Raw genomic sequence first — 18,838 nt, forward strand, 5'->3', positions numbered from 1 at the left:
TCATTGGGACAGCCAAACCAATTCCTGGTCGCTATATTTCAGAAGATTATTGAAAAATGAGGAAGTCCCCAATTTCCAAACCACGTTGAGTTCATTAGAAGGAATCTTGATAAATACCTCCCGGGACAGAAGAGTTAGGTCCTCAGGCGGTTCTTTCACCATTAAATCATTGGTCAATCACCTATCCACGGCTTCACCCATTGACAATACACTGCTAAGGAGTCTTTGGAAAACTAAAGTCGAAAGAGAGTCAATATTTCTGTGTGGATCATGCTGCATGGAAGTTTGAATTGTGCTTCAATACTGCAGAAAAAGCTCCCCTCCCATTGTCTTTCACTCCATATGTGCCCTCTCTGTCTTAATCACCAGGAAAACCTTCAGCACCTCTCTTTTTACTGCCCTTAAGCTGCAAAATGCTGGAACCGGTTGCTGCAAATATTCAATCATTGTTGGGCTTTTGATGACAATATCAGGAGCTATGTGCTGCAAATTTTGACAGGCCCAGCCACAAAGAAAAATACCCTACTTTTATGGCATAATGCGGTCAAGGCCTTACTAGTAAGTTATGGTCGAAAGAAATCAGCATGTATTCCATGAAAAGGCCTCAAGTTTGAATGATCATTTTGAGTTTACTCGATTAAATGCATCGTCATGGTGCTCCTTATCCAAGGGTTTCCAGGATTACTCCTTACAAGAGATTCAATTGAACTGGCAGACTTTCATTTTCTAAGTGGCATAGTCTGTATTATGTTTTCTACTTTCAGCTGAACTTTCAAGTGTTGTATTTTTCTATCTTCTCAGCTTGATATGGGCTTGAGTTTTTTATGTAACTTGCTCGGCTTGAGTTTTTTTGATGTAACTTGCCCAGTAAGTGATAGTTTAAGGGCGCTTGTGAGTGTCAACCTAGTTGAGATGTCCCAATTCGCCTACTGACCCTAAGATTTTTTTTTTCTTTTTGCTTTTTGTATATTCCTCGTGTACTTCTAGCTTTATCTCTTTATTATTTTACCTATCTAATAAAGAGATCAGTATCCTTTTCAAAAAAAAAACAGTGTAATGCATTGAAGAATCAGGAGGCCAAGACCAAGAATCAAAGGTGTTCAGCAAACAAACCAACGATAACAAATGAGAGAAGTTAGCTCATTCAATTATTTCCAAATCATTTCAGTTAGAACGAAGCCTCAGATCCCGAAGCATTTGTGTCAGCAGCCCACAGAATCAACCATAGTAGCGTTAGGAAACAGAGTAAGACAATACATTCTGGGGAACACCATCGAAATAGACCAGAAGGAAGTAGAGGTGTTCTAAAAAACCGATGGCCTGAAAAACCTGATCAACCCAACCCAACCTGTACAGTTTGGGTTGGGCTATTAAAGGGTTATTTGGTAGAGGATTCAGATTTTGTTGATGTTTTCAGATTCACTAATTTTAGCATATGTGTTTGGCAAACAATCAGGATTCTTTTCTGAACAAATTAATTGTTTTAGAATCTTTGACGGGAGGTTACTCCCTGACTGTCAATGCATCACTTTGTGCAAGAAAGTTCGCTTAATCACAAACATGTATGGCCCCAATGACTATAGTGAGAGAATTTTTATGGCAAGAATTACTCTCATATTGCTCACAAGCCGTGTTGGTGGGGATTCGAACATCACAAGATGGGCTGAAGAGAGGTTCCCTATTGGAAGTAGCCCAGAGGGTTCCAGGTTGATTCCGTTCTATAATGATAGAAAAGCTTTAATACCATATGTGGGCACACTGGCCAGTAACAAAGGCAAAAAATTTGTTCGAGTTGTGATATCAAATAGAAAGATTAAAATGAGAAATAGCTATGGGCAAGTTTGGAAATAAATTTGGAAAATAGATTTCTTTCAGCGACACGAAGGAGAAAAAAGACAGTAGAATGTCTTCGGCAATTTAAGATTTGAAGAAAAGGGTTTTTGCAAACTTTTGTTTCCTTTCCCAGCATTTCATTTGATTGAATTTTGTCTGTTGCTGTTTTGAACGTTTTTCTGCCTTATTTGAAGTTAAGCTCTTGGGCCTCATTTTGTTTATCCGTATTTTTGTTTTCTAGATTCTTTCCTTAGAGATTCTAAGTCTTCGTATAATCTTCTTGTACTTTGAGCATTAGTCTCATTTCATTGTATTAATGAAGAGGCTCGTTTCCATTTAAAAAAAAACTAGAATCCCAATTTTTGAATCTGCCACTGAACATATATCTGAAAACATAAAATACAACTATGTTTTCATTGAATCCCTCGTTTTCAAATTTATGTTTTCAAATTCTCTACCAAACAGGCCCTAATTCATTTGGGTCGGGTAGGGTTGGGTTAAAAAAATTGAAGATCTTAGGGGTTGGGTTGGTTCGTGAATTCACCAAAAACAACCTGAACAAACTCAAACATTTTTTTTAAAATTGAAACGGGCCTCTTTACTAGTGATAATAAATGAGACTAATGCTCAAAGTACAAGCGAATTATACTAGGGCCAAAAAGGAGTAAAATGACTAAATTACCAATAAAAACAACAGAACAAACAAGACCAAAATCCTTTAGATCTCAATCCAAAAGGGAACAAACAAGACCAAAATCCTTTAGATCTCAATCCAAAAGGGAGAGAAAAAACTACAAAGCAAAAGTAGTGGTTTTTCAATAAGAAACCCAGATTCAGCCGCAGATTTCCAAGCTAATAGCTTCAGAAAGAAGGGAGAGAAGGTGGCAAGAAAAGGCAAAAAGCACTCTTGAGCCTGAGAAGACTTGCTAACAACTTTCAACCCAGCAAAACAACAAAATAACTTCAACATACAGGAACCACGCTTCAACATGTCTCCTAAAGATCCGTTAAAACTTGAAAGAAAGTCTAGACTTGTATTAAGGTAACCAAACTATTGAAGTATCCAACAAAAACCTTGTGATCCACTAAACAAAATTCGGAGGTAATTGACTGATGAAGTAGAAAACAAATCTACTTTCAAGAACTCATACCAAAATTATTCCACATTCTTCAAGGAAATACTCCAAATGCTCTGGAACTTCACAATGCTGAGCTTGAGAGGGAATTATAGGGACCACTTTTTCAAACTTTACAACTTCCTTAATCTGGAACAAGGCATTTAAATCAGAATCTAAAGACCCTTTAGTGATTGATCCTCCTTCTCAGCTGTCTTCAACAAGAGGTCAACTTCCTCACTGCTTACACTAGAGGGAGATCCAAAAACTGAAGCACGCTTCTTTTCAGACAAAGGGGACGGAGTTTGACTAGGAGAGCCTCTCAAAAATTTAACCTTTGAGTTAGGTAAAGAAAGATCATAGTAGTTAAAATGAGGATGGCTTCTTTCTAGACGAAAAAGACGGAGTTTGACAAGAAGAGCCTCGCAAAAATTTAACCTTTGAGTTTGGTAAAGAAAGATCAGAGTAGTTGAAATGAGGATGGCTAGAACTCAGAAGGTCCCATTTGGGAGAGATGGGGCTTGAAAAAGGCCACACTTTGCCTCTAACAAATCCATATACTGGTCTAACGAAAACCTTGCTTTTAAAGCTTTTTGCTTTGAGGCCTCCTTCAATCTCTTTCTTCTAACAAAGTGCTTTGGGAACATCTTGAAAAGGAGTGGGAGTTCCTTTGGTTTTGAATGGCTTTTTAACTTATCTCTTAACCCAAATCTGGTCGAGGAAGAAATGGAATAAGAAGAATGCAAAGAGGAGGAAGATTTGGAATTTGGGACTCTTCCGGAAGAAGTTTTAGAGGGCACTGAACCGACATTAGAGAAGGGAGCCAAAGGTTCTAGAGGAGCAAAGGTAGGAGACTTGCCATTGGAGGAAGTTGGATCAACAAGCGAGGGGCCACAATCCGACTGGATAGACTCACAGTTGTATCGAAATAAATGGGCTGAGAAGGTTTTAAGATCATGATTGCATCAGAAAAGAATCGAGGATTTTCATGAGGCAATTACTGAGGCTAAGCCGAAATTTTCTCTTTCCTCCCTAAAAACTCTCCTTCAACTTCTGCTCCCTTATTCCATCCACATTTGGAAGTCTTTTTCTCTCTCCTCCTTAATTGTGACTCTTCGATTTTCATGCTAGTGTTCACACTAATTTCGAAGGAAGTCGGTTTAGGTATCACCATCGAATGAATGGAGGACTTCTCCAGCACCATTTTTTGGCAAACACCTTGTTCAACCACTTCAAAAGGATTTCTTATGAAAGAAAGGGGCTTTTTGTATTGATTTTAGAAATTCCACGCCCTCCGACAACTACTCCTTCATCTTTCCTAACCTGGTTTAATCTGTGCATGTCGAATGAGTTTGAGTAGTCCTTAAGTGATAAACAGCCCTTGGTATATCGAAGGAGGGTCTATCAATTCAATATCTCCAAAGTTTAAGAAAAAATTTCTTCTATTGAAATCAGTTATTTCTAATGTAGCGGGCATGAAACCACATAGGTTTCGTTTTACTTGAATCTTTGATTTAGAGACATTTAGGAAGTTGAGTGTTTCAGTTGAGATATTCTTCACACACGAATTGCTCCCCAATAGCTTCAAACGCCTTTTTGCTTCAATACTCTAAAGGGAGGTTTTTAATTTTAATCCCTCCTCCATATCCTTCAACAACCGAAGTCGACTATGTTTACTTCGACTCCATTTTTCAAACTTTAAATGAAAAGGGCCCCAAAATTTCCATGACTCTTCCTTGCCAACAAACTCTTCTAAAGATCCTACAACCAATTTAGTCAAAGCATTCTCTGCAACTTTTTTTAGAAGACGATCCTCTAAACTTATTCTAATCTTTTTCCAATCATCAAATGCAAATAATCTTGAAATGATCCATAGATTACCAAAATCATCTTTGATAACCTCTGATATTTTATCGCCCAGTGTTGAATTGCACTTTGTTCTGATGAAACTGAAATAGGGAAGGGGTGCTCTATTCTGACAACTTCTGAGCAAGGAACCAGTATTACATTTAAACTTTACCATATTAGCATAACTTTCCCTATGTGACTTGGAGAGGAGCTGTGTGGAATTCTAAAGATAATGCCTAAAGTAATTAGTCTCTTGGAAATTGTTTCGGGACCAGTTCGAATAATGGTGCTTCATCAAAAAAATTTCATACATTTTAAAGAAGGATTTCCAGCCCTATCGTGAGACGCCCAAACAAATATGAATGAAGGATTGTTCATAGTTCTTCCAAGCTACACACCACATTACCCACCATGTATTTGATATAAATTTTAAGAGCCTTGTGCTTCCATTCTCATCATAACCTTTTCAAAGAAGGAAAACATTCTTTGGGCCAGGCAAGAAATTTGAAATCTCCTTCAAGAACCATCTTAGATGAGAGTCTGATAAAGAAAGAATCTTCCATGCTTCCACGTCTGCAATAAGAAAAAAAACTTTGTCCAACCAGATAAAATAAGAGTCACCAACTTCGCAACTTTCAACTTCCATGATCTTAAAAACCAAGAAGTGAGGTAACAGCAGGCTGAACGAAGAAAGGAGAAATGTAGAAGAAAGGAGGCCAAAGCAATTTTTTCAAGCAAAAGGCTGAACAGAGAAAGGATGAAGAAACGGATGCTGAAGCTACTGGACGGAGGAAGACAGAAGGCTGGAGAGAGAAAGGAAGAGAGAGGACTTACGTTTCTTTTCACAATTGGTTCTAACCAACTTGAACTTATTATGAACTTTAAAAAGTATGTTTTCTCTACATATGATACTACTATATATACATATAGTTATCTTAATTTTTTAAGTTTTTTGGATAATTTATTCTCTAACAACCCCTAAAACTAGTTTTTTAGACTTTGGAAAAGAAACTTTTATAACGTAAATTGAGATTGAGTTGTTAATATTTATTCAATATATGAAAATAATTAAATAAAACTTTTACAAGCTAACATTTTGCTTAATATTAGGACAATTTAAATAAGTGACCCGACTAACCCGAACCAGCCCGACTCAAATGATTCACGGTTGGGTTGGGTTGGGTTGGGTTCATTATTCGTTAGGGGTTATTTGGGTTTGAAAAAATGTACAACCCAAACAATTGGGTTGAGTTGAAAAAGTGTTTGAACCCAATCCAACCCACAAACACCTCTACAAGGAAGCCAAGAATTAATCTAGAAAAAGGTAGAAGACCCACCAACTTTGTACACGGCTAACGATAAAGGTAATAGGAATTTTTTTTTTTTTTTCTGAAAAGGAAACGAGTCTCTTCAATTAATATAATGAAATGAGAAAAATGCTCAAAGTCCCAAGAGAATTATACAAAGAGCTTGAATCCCTAAGGGACAAAGAATCCGGAATCCAAATCATGGACTAACAAAACAAGGACCAAGGGTTTAACAAACTACAAACAAGGCAGAAGAACAATCAAAACAGCAACTGAAAAACAGTCAATTCAAATGAAATGTGGCAAAAAGCAACAAAAGTGCTTCCAAAAACCATAACCATGAAAGAAGTAATCTTTACAGAGCTTGAAGAAGGTGCATCTCAAGAGGACAAAAATGAAAGAGCTGAGCTATCTCGAAACCAACCAAAGAACAGATCCTTTAAAAGATCATTAACTACACAAGTTGACAAGATGGTACCTTGACTTCTAAAACACAACCAAAGAACCAATCTTGAGGAGAATATATCTAAGCCAATTGAAAGGGCAAGCCATTTGACATAACATCTTCTAATGACAAAACTTCCAGGAATAGTTTACCAAAGTCTCGCTCAAGGATGACTAGCGGAATGGCTTCTTCTTGTTAAAAACCCGTAAAGCACGCCCTCTTCTAGCTTTTCATTGCTTACACTAATAGTAACTCACACCCATCATGGTCTTTTATAACTCTCATTCCAAAATTATCTTGCTTCCAAATAAAACTCACCCATCTTGGTTTTCTATAACTCTCATTCCAAAATTATCTTCCTTCCAAATAAAAAGCTTCTCCAAACACTTTCTAATCTTATTGTTAAAGCTGAAAATTGTCATCATATCAGGAGAACTTAAGATCATTTTTTTGGATACTTAAATTAACATTAGATCCATATTATGTGACTATAAGAATCTTTTGAGAGCCAATCTCTTTGATGGTACTTCAAAACTCTTGTGCTTCACAACGCGATTTTCATTCAAATAATCTACACTCTAGCAAAGGATGCTGCTGTATATTAGCCCAAAATTAGATTGCAATCGGCTACCAATCACTTCATATGGGCTGGAACTTCACAGAGTTGAACATGAGATAAATGATCCAAAGCTTGTTGTTCAACTGCCAGTTCTTCTTCACACTGAAACAAAGCGTTCAAATCAACTTCTATTGGTTCCTTTGATCTCTGCTTTTCTATTTCATCTGATTTATCAAACTGGTCAAATTTCTCACTCTGCTTACACTAAATGGGGAGACAAAATCAGCTTCTCTTTTTCTCTAAGATGGATCAATTGGAGTGTGAATTCGAATTCCTCTTTGAAGATTCACCTTTGCGTTTGGGAAATAATAAAACAGAGTACTTAAATTATGGAACAGAGTAATTAACAGTTTGACAAATAAAATGGTCGGAAGACTTGTAATAAGAAACAATTTCATGGAGAAAAGATTTATAGGAGAATGAACTCTGACACCAATTGGTGCATTCAAGAGAGGCTCTCCAATTGAAGATTAAATAAGCTAGGCTACAATGAAAAAAAAAGATGTGATTTACACCTAAAGAAAGCAGTAGATAACTGCCTATCCCAAAAAGAAGCAAAGGAGGAGGAAGCATCTTGGAAAAGATGACCATTTTTTTCACTCAAGCAGCAACAAAAGTGCATGAATAGGGCTGGCCAACCATAGAACCTTCTTTGGTACCACAAAAGGATGCCCCACCAAAACTGAGTTGGAATGTCCAAACTATTGTTACGAAAAGTGATGAACAGGCCAAGAGCCTCCAAGATAGTTTGCCAAAATCAAGAAGCAAAAGAATAGTGCAACAAATAATCCTCTGAATATTCAGCACTGGACTCACACATGAATCATGATGCACCAAGAGGAAGAAAGATGAATATAAGCCATATCCCATTGTAACTAATCAACCATATCAATAGCTCAAAGACTTGGCTCCCAAAGAAAACTTCTAATTTTCTTAGGTTAATGATCCTTCCAAATCACAAGATAAAGTACCTATAAGAGAGGATCAACAAATCCCACCAAGTCTTCCATAAGCCTGATTTTGTTCATATACTAACAACATAAGCTAGAGAAATCCCTTGAGGTGTTCCTTCTCCAAGCCTTTTGAAAGCTTGGTACTTAAACTGTGGAACAGACTTGGAGAAGGAACACCATGAGGGATTACGGTTTAACCTATCTTGGGGAATGATAAAACAAAGTACTTAGGGTGTAACCTATCTTGGGTGTTTGGTGTTGACCTTCAAGGAAACATCCAACAACTTTTAGTTGGCATTTTAAAAAATCCCTCGTTCACTTTGGGTACATGCGGTAAAGCCACTTTTTGGCGGAATTACAGTTTGAGAGAAATCGAAGGGTGTTCCGTGATAAATTCTTTGTTTGTTTGGATTGCTTTGAAGTTGCCCATAAGAATGCCTCCTCATGGTGTTCCTTCTCCAAGCCTTTTTAGGGCTACAGCATTCAAGAAATCTACTCAAATTGGAGAGTCTTTATCTTCCCAGCTTAATGTTTTTGCTTTGAGTTAAATCTCTTTTTGCACTTTTGTCTTAGGCCTTATGTAAGCTCTTTGTTGAATCCTTTGTAAGGCTAGTGATTTGTAGTCTATTTGTCCTATTTGTAATGGCAGAATTTATAAGACTTGGCTGATTTTTCATGTTATGTTTCGAAGGATATGATGAGGACGTTAAAGCAGGTGTCAACCTACTTGAGGTGTCCAGGTGTGCCTGTTGATCCTAACTATGCTATATGCTTTACGCTCTTTGTATAATCCTCATGTACTTAGAGCATTAGTCTCTTTCATTTTACATTTATAGGAATAAAGAGACTTATTTCCTTTTCAAAAGAAAAAACATAAGCTAGAAAAATGGTTGCATCGACAAACTTGTAAACAGCATCACAAATCACACAAGGAAATCAGCTTGGTAACTGTCTGGAAAGAAGAAAAAAACAATTAACCTTTTAATTGTATCAGTCGCACTGATGAATTTATTGTAATTTTCATAAACCAGCATTTGGAGATCCGTGTCAAGATTCTTAATCTCGGCAGCCATTTCAACATGTCTTTGAAGGAGCCCCTCCAAATTCGACTTCTGTACCTACATAGCATGCCACACTAAACAATGATTAGAAAATCTATTTTTGTATTGGACTTTCTTATATAAAATTCGAGAACATATTCATATTGTATGTAACTATGTACATTTATTTTGATTATTCTTAAGCTTGGAAGTGCGATCATAATAGACTTTTGTCACAATCATTACATCACATCTTTCCTTCCTTCCTTCCTTCCCTTTGCTCCCTTCGTTTATCTGAACAGTGGGTTGTTTTCAATATTTTCAAGAAAAATATTCACCAGTTTCTTTCGTTTTTTTTTTTTTTTTTTTTTTGAAAAGGAAATGGTCTTATGTATTAATAAATAATAAGGAAAAAACTCATAGTACAATAGGGTTATACAATGAGCAAAAGCAAGAACCAAAAAGGATCAGGAAGTGCACCAGGGCATCTCAACTAGGTTGACACCCCCTTAGCACCCTCATCACTTCCACCAAAATAAAGTACCAAAACAAATATAAAAACAGTCCAAGTGGGTATACACAAAGCCATTACAAACCAAAAAGAGACAATCGGAAAAATCTACCAAAGCAAATAAATCTAAATATACTAGAAACAAAAGATTGGCTAAAAGGAGCTGCCAAAAGGGGAATCAGCTGAAGGCGCCGCCCAAAACTGGATTGCCAATCAATGAGGAGTGATGAATGTCTGCCAGTTTAGTAAGATGTTTTGCATTGAGAAGGCATTGAAATGATTCACCAGTTTCGTTCGCATAAGAATAAAATATTTTGTGGCCTATTGTAGTGAAAACTACTGTAACAGACATAAGGTTTGAAAGGATTCAGAGGAACTTTCAAAATATTTTGTTTTCGTGGAATGATTGTTTTAGCTCTGCACATCAAAGCTTCTTATTGGTGCTACCAATCCAAGCACTTTGTTGATTATTCTATTCAGGATCTTTATCTCAATTGGAATACTTTTATCTTTTTATTGTAACTCAGTATTGTTTGTCTGCTTATTTTGCTATTTCTCCTTTCACAGATTATTGTAACTTTGAGCTTGGACTGATGGACCCTAAACCATGTGGGTGTAATGTTTTCACAAGATGATTTTCCTTGAAATTCAGGAATCCTGGATGGTGTGTTCTATGCCAGTAATCTTCATTAGTGGGGGTAAGTATACTCTCTCTCTCCTGAAAGGTGCTTTCTCTGGCGTTCTCTCCTATTTCGGTCAACCCCCGACATCACCTTTAGTCTTCTCCGGTGTTTTTTTCGGCTTATTTCTAACCCAATGGAAATAGCAAGTTGTAAAATACTTTAATCGCACTTTTGCGTTGGGCTGGATAACGTCTGCTTTTGCGTGGAGGGTGATAATGTCCGCTTTTGCATTGAGGGTGTGGAAGCTCAGCGATCTCTAGTCATCTCAGAAGCCCATCTGAATTGATTCCTTTATTAAAATAAATGAGACAAAAGCTTATAGTACAAAGTCCACCGAGACTTGTTAGCTTTCTATATTTTTGCTTATAGAAAGGCTCGAACAATTGCGGACCATTTTTCCTTGTTGCTGAAAGCAGGTATGATTACATGGGGCCCTTCACCATTCAGATTTTGCAATAGTTGGCTGTCATTTCCAAGTGCAATAGAACTATTGAAGAAGCTGGGAACACTGCAAACATAAATGGATGGGCTGGTTTTGTTCTTGATGAAAAGCTCAGAAGAGTAAAAACTACTTTAAAGGCCTGGAATGTCAACCTCCAAGAGACACTCAAAAGAAAGGAAGAGGACTTGCGGAAAGAAATCGAAAAATGTGATCTTATAGCAGAAATTTCTAGGTTGAATTCCACTGAATTAGCTATCCGTTCCTCGCTGAAAGCTGAATTAATGAGTTTATATAGAATGGGGTAAAGGAATCACATTCAAAAAAGCAAGCTACATTGGCTAAAAAAAGCAAGCAAGAATTTTGTAGTGAATTTCCTTGAGTGGGAATTTGGGAGAGTCTAGCCCTCTTGAAGGCTAGGGTTACTTGTTATTGTGATATTGTAGCTTAAATTTTAATATATTTTCCATATTTGATTGTTCTTGAGTTGTGTGTTCTTGAGTACCTCTTGTTAGGTCGGGATCCTTACAAATTGGTATCAGCGCACATTAGTCCTGGGAATATCATGATGGATTTGGGTACAAGAGGTGGAATGGTTGAGAGGATGTTGGTGATACTAGAATCAATGAAAAGACAATTGAGGATTATCAGCAAGGATGTGCAGACAGGGAGAGGGAGAGGGAAGAAAAACAAGGAATATTGGTCATGGGAGTTGAATCTGAAGCTCTCAGGGAGATTACAAGTGAAAACTCATTAGGAGAAGAATCTTCCCAAATGTTAAAAGAAATCGATGAAGGGAAGATCCTTGTTCAAGTAAGTTTAGTTGCGAGGGAACATACACAGAAGATTGAAAGGATGAAACCAAAAGAAAAAAGAAAGAAGAAGGAAGAGGCTGAGGGGCTCCATGAAAGAGAAGAAAAGGAGAGCAAGAAAGAGGATGCAAAGAGGGAGAGATCAAAGAAGAGAAACTTGAATGTGCGAAGGGCAAGATGGCCGGTGACAAGAACTTGGAAGAAGAGGAAACGTAGTGCAAAGAAGGTAGAAGCATCGGAGAGGAAACAAAAGGAATGGACAAAAAAAAGAGGCAAGCAAATAAATAATCATTGGAAGGAGTGTTATTCGAAGAACAAATGGCGGAAAAATCGAACATCACAGATGATAGAAGTCGATCAAGGACAAAGGCAAGGGTGGCCTGGAATGATCGAAGACGATTGCGAACGAAGGATTGGAGAAGATGAATGCGAACAAGCTGTTGGATCTGAAAGCCAAGAAGACGATGGTCAACACCAATGGCAAAGCAGAAGGTGTTCGAAGGTGAGTGTGAGCTGGTGGTTAATGCCGAAAGCAATCGTGAAGTTTTGACTTGCTTCTTGTGTATCTTATGACTAATTATCATCTCCTACATGATCATTGTTAAATCTTTGGACTCTGTCTTGATACCTAAGACTGTTCATGAAGCTTTGTCTCATTTTGGGTGGCGCAATGCGATAATTGAAGAGATCAATGCCATAGATGATAATGGTACATGGGATTTAGTATCTTTTCCTACCAGAAAGAAGACTATTGGGTGCAAATGAGTGTTTGTAATTAAAGTTAATCCCAATGGATCAATAGCTTGTTTAAAAGTACGCCTTGTAGCCTTGTAGCTAAAGGTTATGCTCAGACGTATGGAGTTGACTATTTTGATACATTCTCTCCTGTTGCTAAAGGTTATTCATTTCTATGTCAGCATCACAAGATTAACCTTTACATCAGCTTTACATTAAAATGTCTTTCTCTACGTTAATCTTCGAGAGGAAGTTTATATGGAGCAACCACCATGGTTTGTTGCTCAGAAGGAGACTGATAAACATGTCGCCTTCGCAAATCCTTGTATAGTTTGAAATAGAATCCACAAGCATGGTGACTTGAGCAGTTTGAAATGAAGAAAAGAAAATCAAATCACTCAGTTTTCTACCAAAGACCTATGAGTGGAATTATTCTACTTGTTGTATATGTTGATGATATTGTTATAACCGGCAATGATACATCGGGTATATTGTCTCTCAAATCTTTCCTCCAAAGTCAATTTCATACTAAAGATTCAGGACTGCTGAAGTATTTTTTGGGCATTGAAGTAATGAGAAACAAGAAGGGTATTTTATGTCACAGAGAAAATATGGGCTTGATTTGCTATCTGAGCAAGGAACTAGGCAATTTGGTTTCGTGGAAGAGTAAGAAGCAAAACGTAGTTTCATGATCAAGTGTCGAGTTCGAATACAGAGCAATGGCACAATAAATATGTGAAATAATGTGGTTACATCAACTCTTGATTGAGTTGGGTTTTAATAGTACAATTTCGACTAAGTTGTAGTGTGACAATCAAGCTGCTCTTCATGTTGAATCTAATCCAATATTTCATGAGCGTACTGAACACATTGAAATTGATTGTCATTTTGTTCGGAAAAAAATACAACAACGTCTAGTGTCTATTGGATATGTGACGACTGGAGAACAATTAGGAGATATCTTTACAGAATCTTTTGAATGATGTTCGAATAGAAAGATTTTTCATAATTATTCTCTTGACATAATTTTGTATAGTTGGGCCCCCTTCCGATAGTGGGGTCCCTGTTTTTTGTGAGCATGGTATTTTGTGTCCCTATATACTCTTTCATTTTTTTCCAATAAAATCTGTTTATTTCATCAAATGTATATATATAAATATATACGCTCCACCTTGAGGGGGAGTGTTACAGTATGCAAAAGCTTATTAGTCTTTTGTCCTTTATTAGAATTTACTAGTCTTTAGTTAGGGTTTCCATGTACGCCTATATATATTGAACTCTATTGTATAGAATGGAGTAAAAGAGTTCTCTCATATTTTGCTTTAATTTTCACTATGTTTACAAATTTCCATCAATATTGACTATTCTCGGAATATCTATCGATATATTCGTAAATTTAAGTTGCTAATTGTTGGTGATATATAATTAAATTTGCCTTCAACCACAAGCTTAAGCTTTTGGGTGAATTGGCAGTTTAATACTAATATTTCATCAATAATGATATTTTCATCCTTGTATGCACCTACTGTATATGTTAATGGATAAGTTCTTTTTAAGCTCCATCACATGGGAACTTTGGTTCCCTATTGTACATTTTCACCTTATGAATGGAAATTACTCTTGCTAGTAATAAAAAGTATTTTACTAGTAGTAAAAAGTATTTTATTTGCAACCGTAAGAAACTTCTATGCCCTAACCCTTCCTCCAAAAAATGTAAAAAGAAACATATATATCTATATACTTAACATAATAGATATTTAAAAAAAAAAGATCTAAAATTCTGTGGAGTAGTGGGGTGAAAGTTGTGCTGGCTGATTTATGGTTTAAAAGAAACCAAATAGTCTTCCATGATAAGGGAAGACTTGGTTTACTAGATTTGAATCTGATAGAACGCATCCCTTTGGTCATCTCTCTCCAAGGGTTTTGCTGATTATTCGAGTCAAGATAATAGTTTAAACTAGAGTGCTCTCATCTCCATGAATTAAATTGTTGACAGCAACAGTGGAAAAGATGGCTCTCTACCTCTACTACACTTTATACTCTTGTTTATTATTTTACAATGTTCTTGGCAAAGATTGTAATTGTTTAAATCTCAATTATGTAATTTGTTAGTTTCCTTTTGGAGGTGATGATGGTGCTAAGGCGGTGTCAACCTAGTTGAGATACTCGGGTGCACCTTCTAATCCTAGCATTATGCTTGTTGTTTCCATTGTACTTTGAGCATTAACCTCATATCATTATCTTAACGAAAAGGCTTGTTTCTTGTTCAAAAAAAAAATTTAAAAATAATAATAATATCTTAAATCACTAATTTAACCTAAAAGCTAGTGGGTAAAGGAAAACTTATTTATATCTCATTAGCACTCCCCCTCACTTGTGGGTTTGAAATATGTGAAAGACCCAACAAATGGAAATCAATTTTAACAGGGGAGGAAACAACAATTCAGGGACTTGAACATAGGACATTCGTAGACCACCTACTCTCAGATACTATATTAAATCACCAATTTAACCCAAAAGCTTAAGCTAATGGGTAAGAGCAATTTAATTATAATAAATAAAGAAATAAAAAGAAAGAGAGATTGGGCTTAAGGCGTACCAGAATGTTCATATACTGATCAGGATTAAATGAGGTGGTGTTAATCGCTTCTAAAGGAGAAGCATATCTATTAGATGAACCCGTGGGTGAGCTAGACATTGAAGCATCGGGGGAGTAGAAGCTAGATAGCAGATCCCTCATCCTTTTAGCTTTTTCGTCCATTGGAACATCATCGATCTCCATTTCTGCTCCTGCTTCCTCCTTGTAAGCTCTTCTGACTGACGTTTATTATTCTGGATAGAAAGATCCTGACTATGACAGTTATCTTTGATTTTTACTTTAACCTTATCCTACTTTCTATTGCATCCACAAAATAACATTGTAAGCTTGTTATTCGGCTTCATGACATAGTTATCTGGAAGCACATATCAAGTATTCATCTTCTGCCCTCTGGAAACGCAAGCAGTAGTGATTGTTACATACTGTCAATAGAATAAAAGGCATTTGATACGCTTAATAACTAAATATAATGACTCATACCTTCTTTAATTTGCCAGATGTAATATGACTAAAAAAATTAATGATGCATTATTAAAAAAAGGATCAAAATATTAAATATAACAAACACCTGTAGCATTCATGAAAAATACAAAATGAACCCTTACACATAGTCAACAAATGAAAGACAATTTCATTTGATACTAAAACAAACATCTTGCGCTCCAGATACATTATACATACATCTTGATTAACCCTTTAGATTAATTGGTTCTTCAATAAAGTATTGTCCGGATGAAAGCAGCTCAAAATGCGTTTCTTGATAAAGCATTAGTGCATGGTTTAAAGATTTTTTTTTTTTTTTTTTTTTTTTTTTGGAGAAATTACATGGCTCAAAGATTAGATTCAAAGATATTTTATATCTCTTAAAAATAATACTACTTTTACCCTAAATCTTTTATTATGTTTAACAACTTATCATTTACAAGCATTTTTAAAATCCATAACTTTTTTTTACAGGAAACAAAGAGATAAATTCAAACAAAACTTAAATGCTACATCAAAAGTAATAGACCTAGCTCTCCCAGTAAAAAAAAAAACCTGATCACCTGATGTAGCCTAAGAGATAGAAGGCTGCGAAACAAGAGGACTACCATGAACGGGACACTTACTTCAAAGAAAGAGTGAAAGATATATCTTTCCAAGTCTCAGTGATCCACAGACAATGATCAAGAACAACAGTGAAGATCTTGTTGTTGATGGTAAAGGAAGGAGGGGAGAAATCCATCAAGAGAGAAAAGAGTAGAGTAGTAGACACAACTTAATTTTAACATTGATCTTTCCATTTTGCCAATGTAAACAAGATGTTTAATACAAAGTCACTACGAAATTGATGGGATTAATGGGATTAATCAGTTACAATGAAATAGATGGTTAATAAGTTGGTATAAAAGACCAGCATAACTCCAGCAATTGTCATGTACTCCTCCCTTAAGGTCAGAGGTTCAAATTCTTTTTTGTTCTCAAAGGAAAAAAAAGGTCCATTGCTGTTTTTTCCTCTTAAGCTAAACCTATTATCCAAATTGGCAACCACAAAAAGGCACTTACCAAGTAGAGTGAGCAAAACAACAATTAAAGAACAGATGTTTCCTAGCCACACAAAGGACAAATAGACAGAGGTAAGTAATACGTCTGAAGCTGGTAAGAGAATTTGCAAGAAAAACCTAAATACCAACGGTTAGAAACAGGGAAATGAAGCAACTATTTTCAAACCAAAGTGCCAAAAGGCCTGCAACAATATAGGAAGCTCCAAAAAGCAGACAACTTAGATGATAATATTACGTTTACGCATTTCTAACTTTTATTTGCCAAGGGTGTATCATAGAAGGATGAGGAGGTAGAAAGTGACCCATTAAGTGCTTAAGTTTGAATTCCTTCTGCCAGAAAACTTGTATCCACAATTTGCCAGAAGCCCATTTGTCAAATTGGTAAATTTCAAGGAAGCTTTAGAATCAATCGGAAAACACTCAAACTCTAGAAATAAAGTCATTTTAAATACGAGAGAGAAAAAGAAATCGAAATATAGAGGGAATAAAGTCATCGAAGTTGAAGAGGAGCAATTAAGGAGGAAAGAGAAAGATCGGTTGAGCCTCTTTTATTGCTCATGGAAAGTCCAAGGGCCAATCATGATTCAAACAAGTCTTTATTTCCTTCTCAGGCCATTTGTTCGATCAAGCTGTGAAGACTTTTCAACTAGAGAAAGGTTCTTTTGTCGTTCCAAATCCCTCTATCAGCAGGTCACTTTCCCTTACCTCTTCAAACTCTTTAGCTCCCGTTGTCAATACAGTTTCATTGCCACCTGAAATTCCCTTTGGTAAAGTTCCAAGGTTCAACCCATCAGCTGATTCGTTTTCTTCTTCATAGTGAAGCCTTTTCTTCTTTGGCCAGATCAGGGAAAAGAGCAAAGGCTAGAAGGCATTCAAAACCAAAGCCTTTCCTGAACCTCCTTAAAACATTCCCAAAACACTTTGTTTTTTATTTTCAAAGGAAACAAGTCTCTTTTATTAATATTAATAATGAGACAAAAGCTCGAAGTATAAGAGGATTATACAATGAGCATAAGAACCTAAGGATCAATAGAGCACTCGGACATCTCAACTAAGTTGACACCCCATAGCGTCCGCATCATATTCGTACAAACTATTAAGAACATCCATTCCCAAAACACTTTGTTAGAAGAAAGAGGTTGAAGAAGGTCTCTAAAGAGAGATTTACAAAGGCAAAGTTGATTTCAAATCAAAATCCTGATCTCTCAGAGACAAACTGTGCCCATCTTCAAGCCCCTTCTATTTCAAACACATCAGTTCTTCATAGCACAATCCATCCACAATTTGAATACTCTGCTTTTTTTTTACCTAATTGAAAGGTAAAGTTCTTGAGAGGTTCTCCTCGCCAAACTCTGGTCCCCTCATCAAAAAAGAGGCTTGTTTCAGATTTTGACTCTCCATATAGTGTGAGGCTGAGCAGTGAGGAAGATGAGCATTTGATAAGATTAGACGAGAAGAAGGATCAATTGTTGAAAGACCCTTTAGAAACTAATCTAAATTCTTTGTTTTAGACCGAGGAAGATTTAATTTCAGAGAAACGACCTTTGGAATTCCCTCACAAGCTCATCAATGTGGTAGAAGATCAATTGAAGTCCTTTGTTGAGGAATGTGGGATAGTTTTGGCTTGAGGACTGAAAGTAGACATGTTTTCTAGTTCTTCAGACATTTAATCTTAAAATTTGTATGGGAATCGAGTGATTCTCATGGCATATTGGAAAGATTGTTGAAGCATAATAATGGTTTTTGTAAAGTGAGAGATTTCATGTTTGGCCTTTTTCCTAAGTATTTCTTTCTTTCTTCCTTTCAAATTTTGTTCAACGAATTGGAGCTTTGATGGGCTTTTTCAATAGTACACGCGCAATTTTTATTTCTGAGATGAAAGATTTCAGCAAGTCTTCCAAGGAACACGATTGTATTTGTAAATCAAGCTTGAAGCAGCACAGCAAGTTACCTTTTCTTGATGTTTTCCTTTCCATTCATTTTTTAAGCAATTTGTGATCAAGATTTCAGCTGATTTGGTACTCCTCCTTGAAAGATTTTTCATTTTTCTTTGTATTTAGTTCTTGTTTTGCTCAGGTTCTAGAGGGTCTTGTCCAGCTCATTGTAATTTAATTATATGTTCTCTCTTGTCTTTGTTAATAGTGTATATGTTATTTTAGTCCTTTTTGCTCTCAGTATATTTCTATTGTACTTTGAGCATTAGTTTCTTTTATTAATATTAATAAAGAGGCTCATTTTTTTGTTTCAAAAAAAGAGTGCATCTTTCATCAAGGTAATACACAGGATAGAAACACAAAAAGCCAAATATCTTAACAGGTAAAAGCTAACTAATTCAAACAAAAATCTTGAATAGAG

At 36.2% G+C, this 18,838-nt stretch overlaps 1 protein-coding gene across 3 annotated transcripts in view; it reads right to left on the reverse strand.

The window, feature by feature from the left end:
* The window catches only part of LOC103500085 (vacuolar protein sorting-associated protein 51 homolog), a 42,282-nt gene that overhangs the window by 20,639 nt on the left and 2,805 nt on the right, over positions 1-18,838 (reverse strand). For 2 of the 3 annotated variants that reach the window (XM_051086063.1, XM_008463283.3), the window contains exons 2-3: positions 14,940-15,329; positions 9,099-9,238 (exon numbers count right to left, since the gene is read on the reverse strand). In XM_051086063.1, coding sequence (XP_050942020.1) covers positions 9,099-9,238; positions 14,940-15,122 — 323 coding nt within the window. In that variant the 5' untranslated portion in view covers positions 15,123-15,329. Of the gene's footprint in view, positions 1-9,098; positions 9,239-14,939; positions 15,362-18,838 lie in introns of all 3 variants that reach the window. The other variant, XM_008463282.3, reaches the window with a different exon arrangement.

The sequence above is a fragment of the Cucumis melo genome, chromosome 1 (assembly GCF_025177605.1).
Source record: "Cucumis melo cultivar AY chromosome 1, USDA_Cmelo_AY_1.0, whole genome shotgun sequence".
NCBI classification, from domain to species: Eukaryota; Viridiplantae; Streptophyta; class Magnoliopsida; order Cucurbitales; family Cucurbitaceae; genus Cucumis; species Cucumis melo.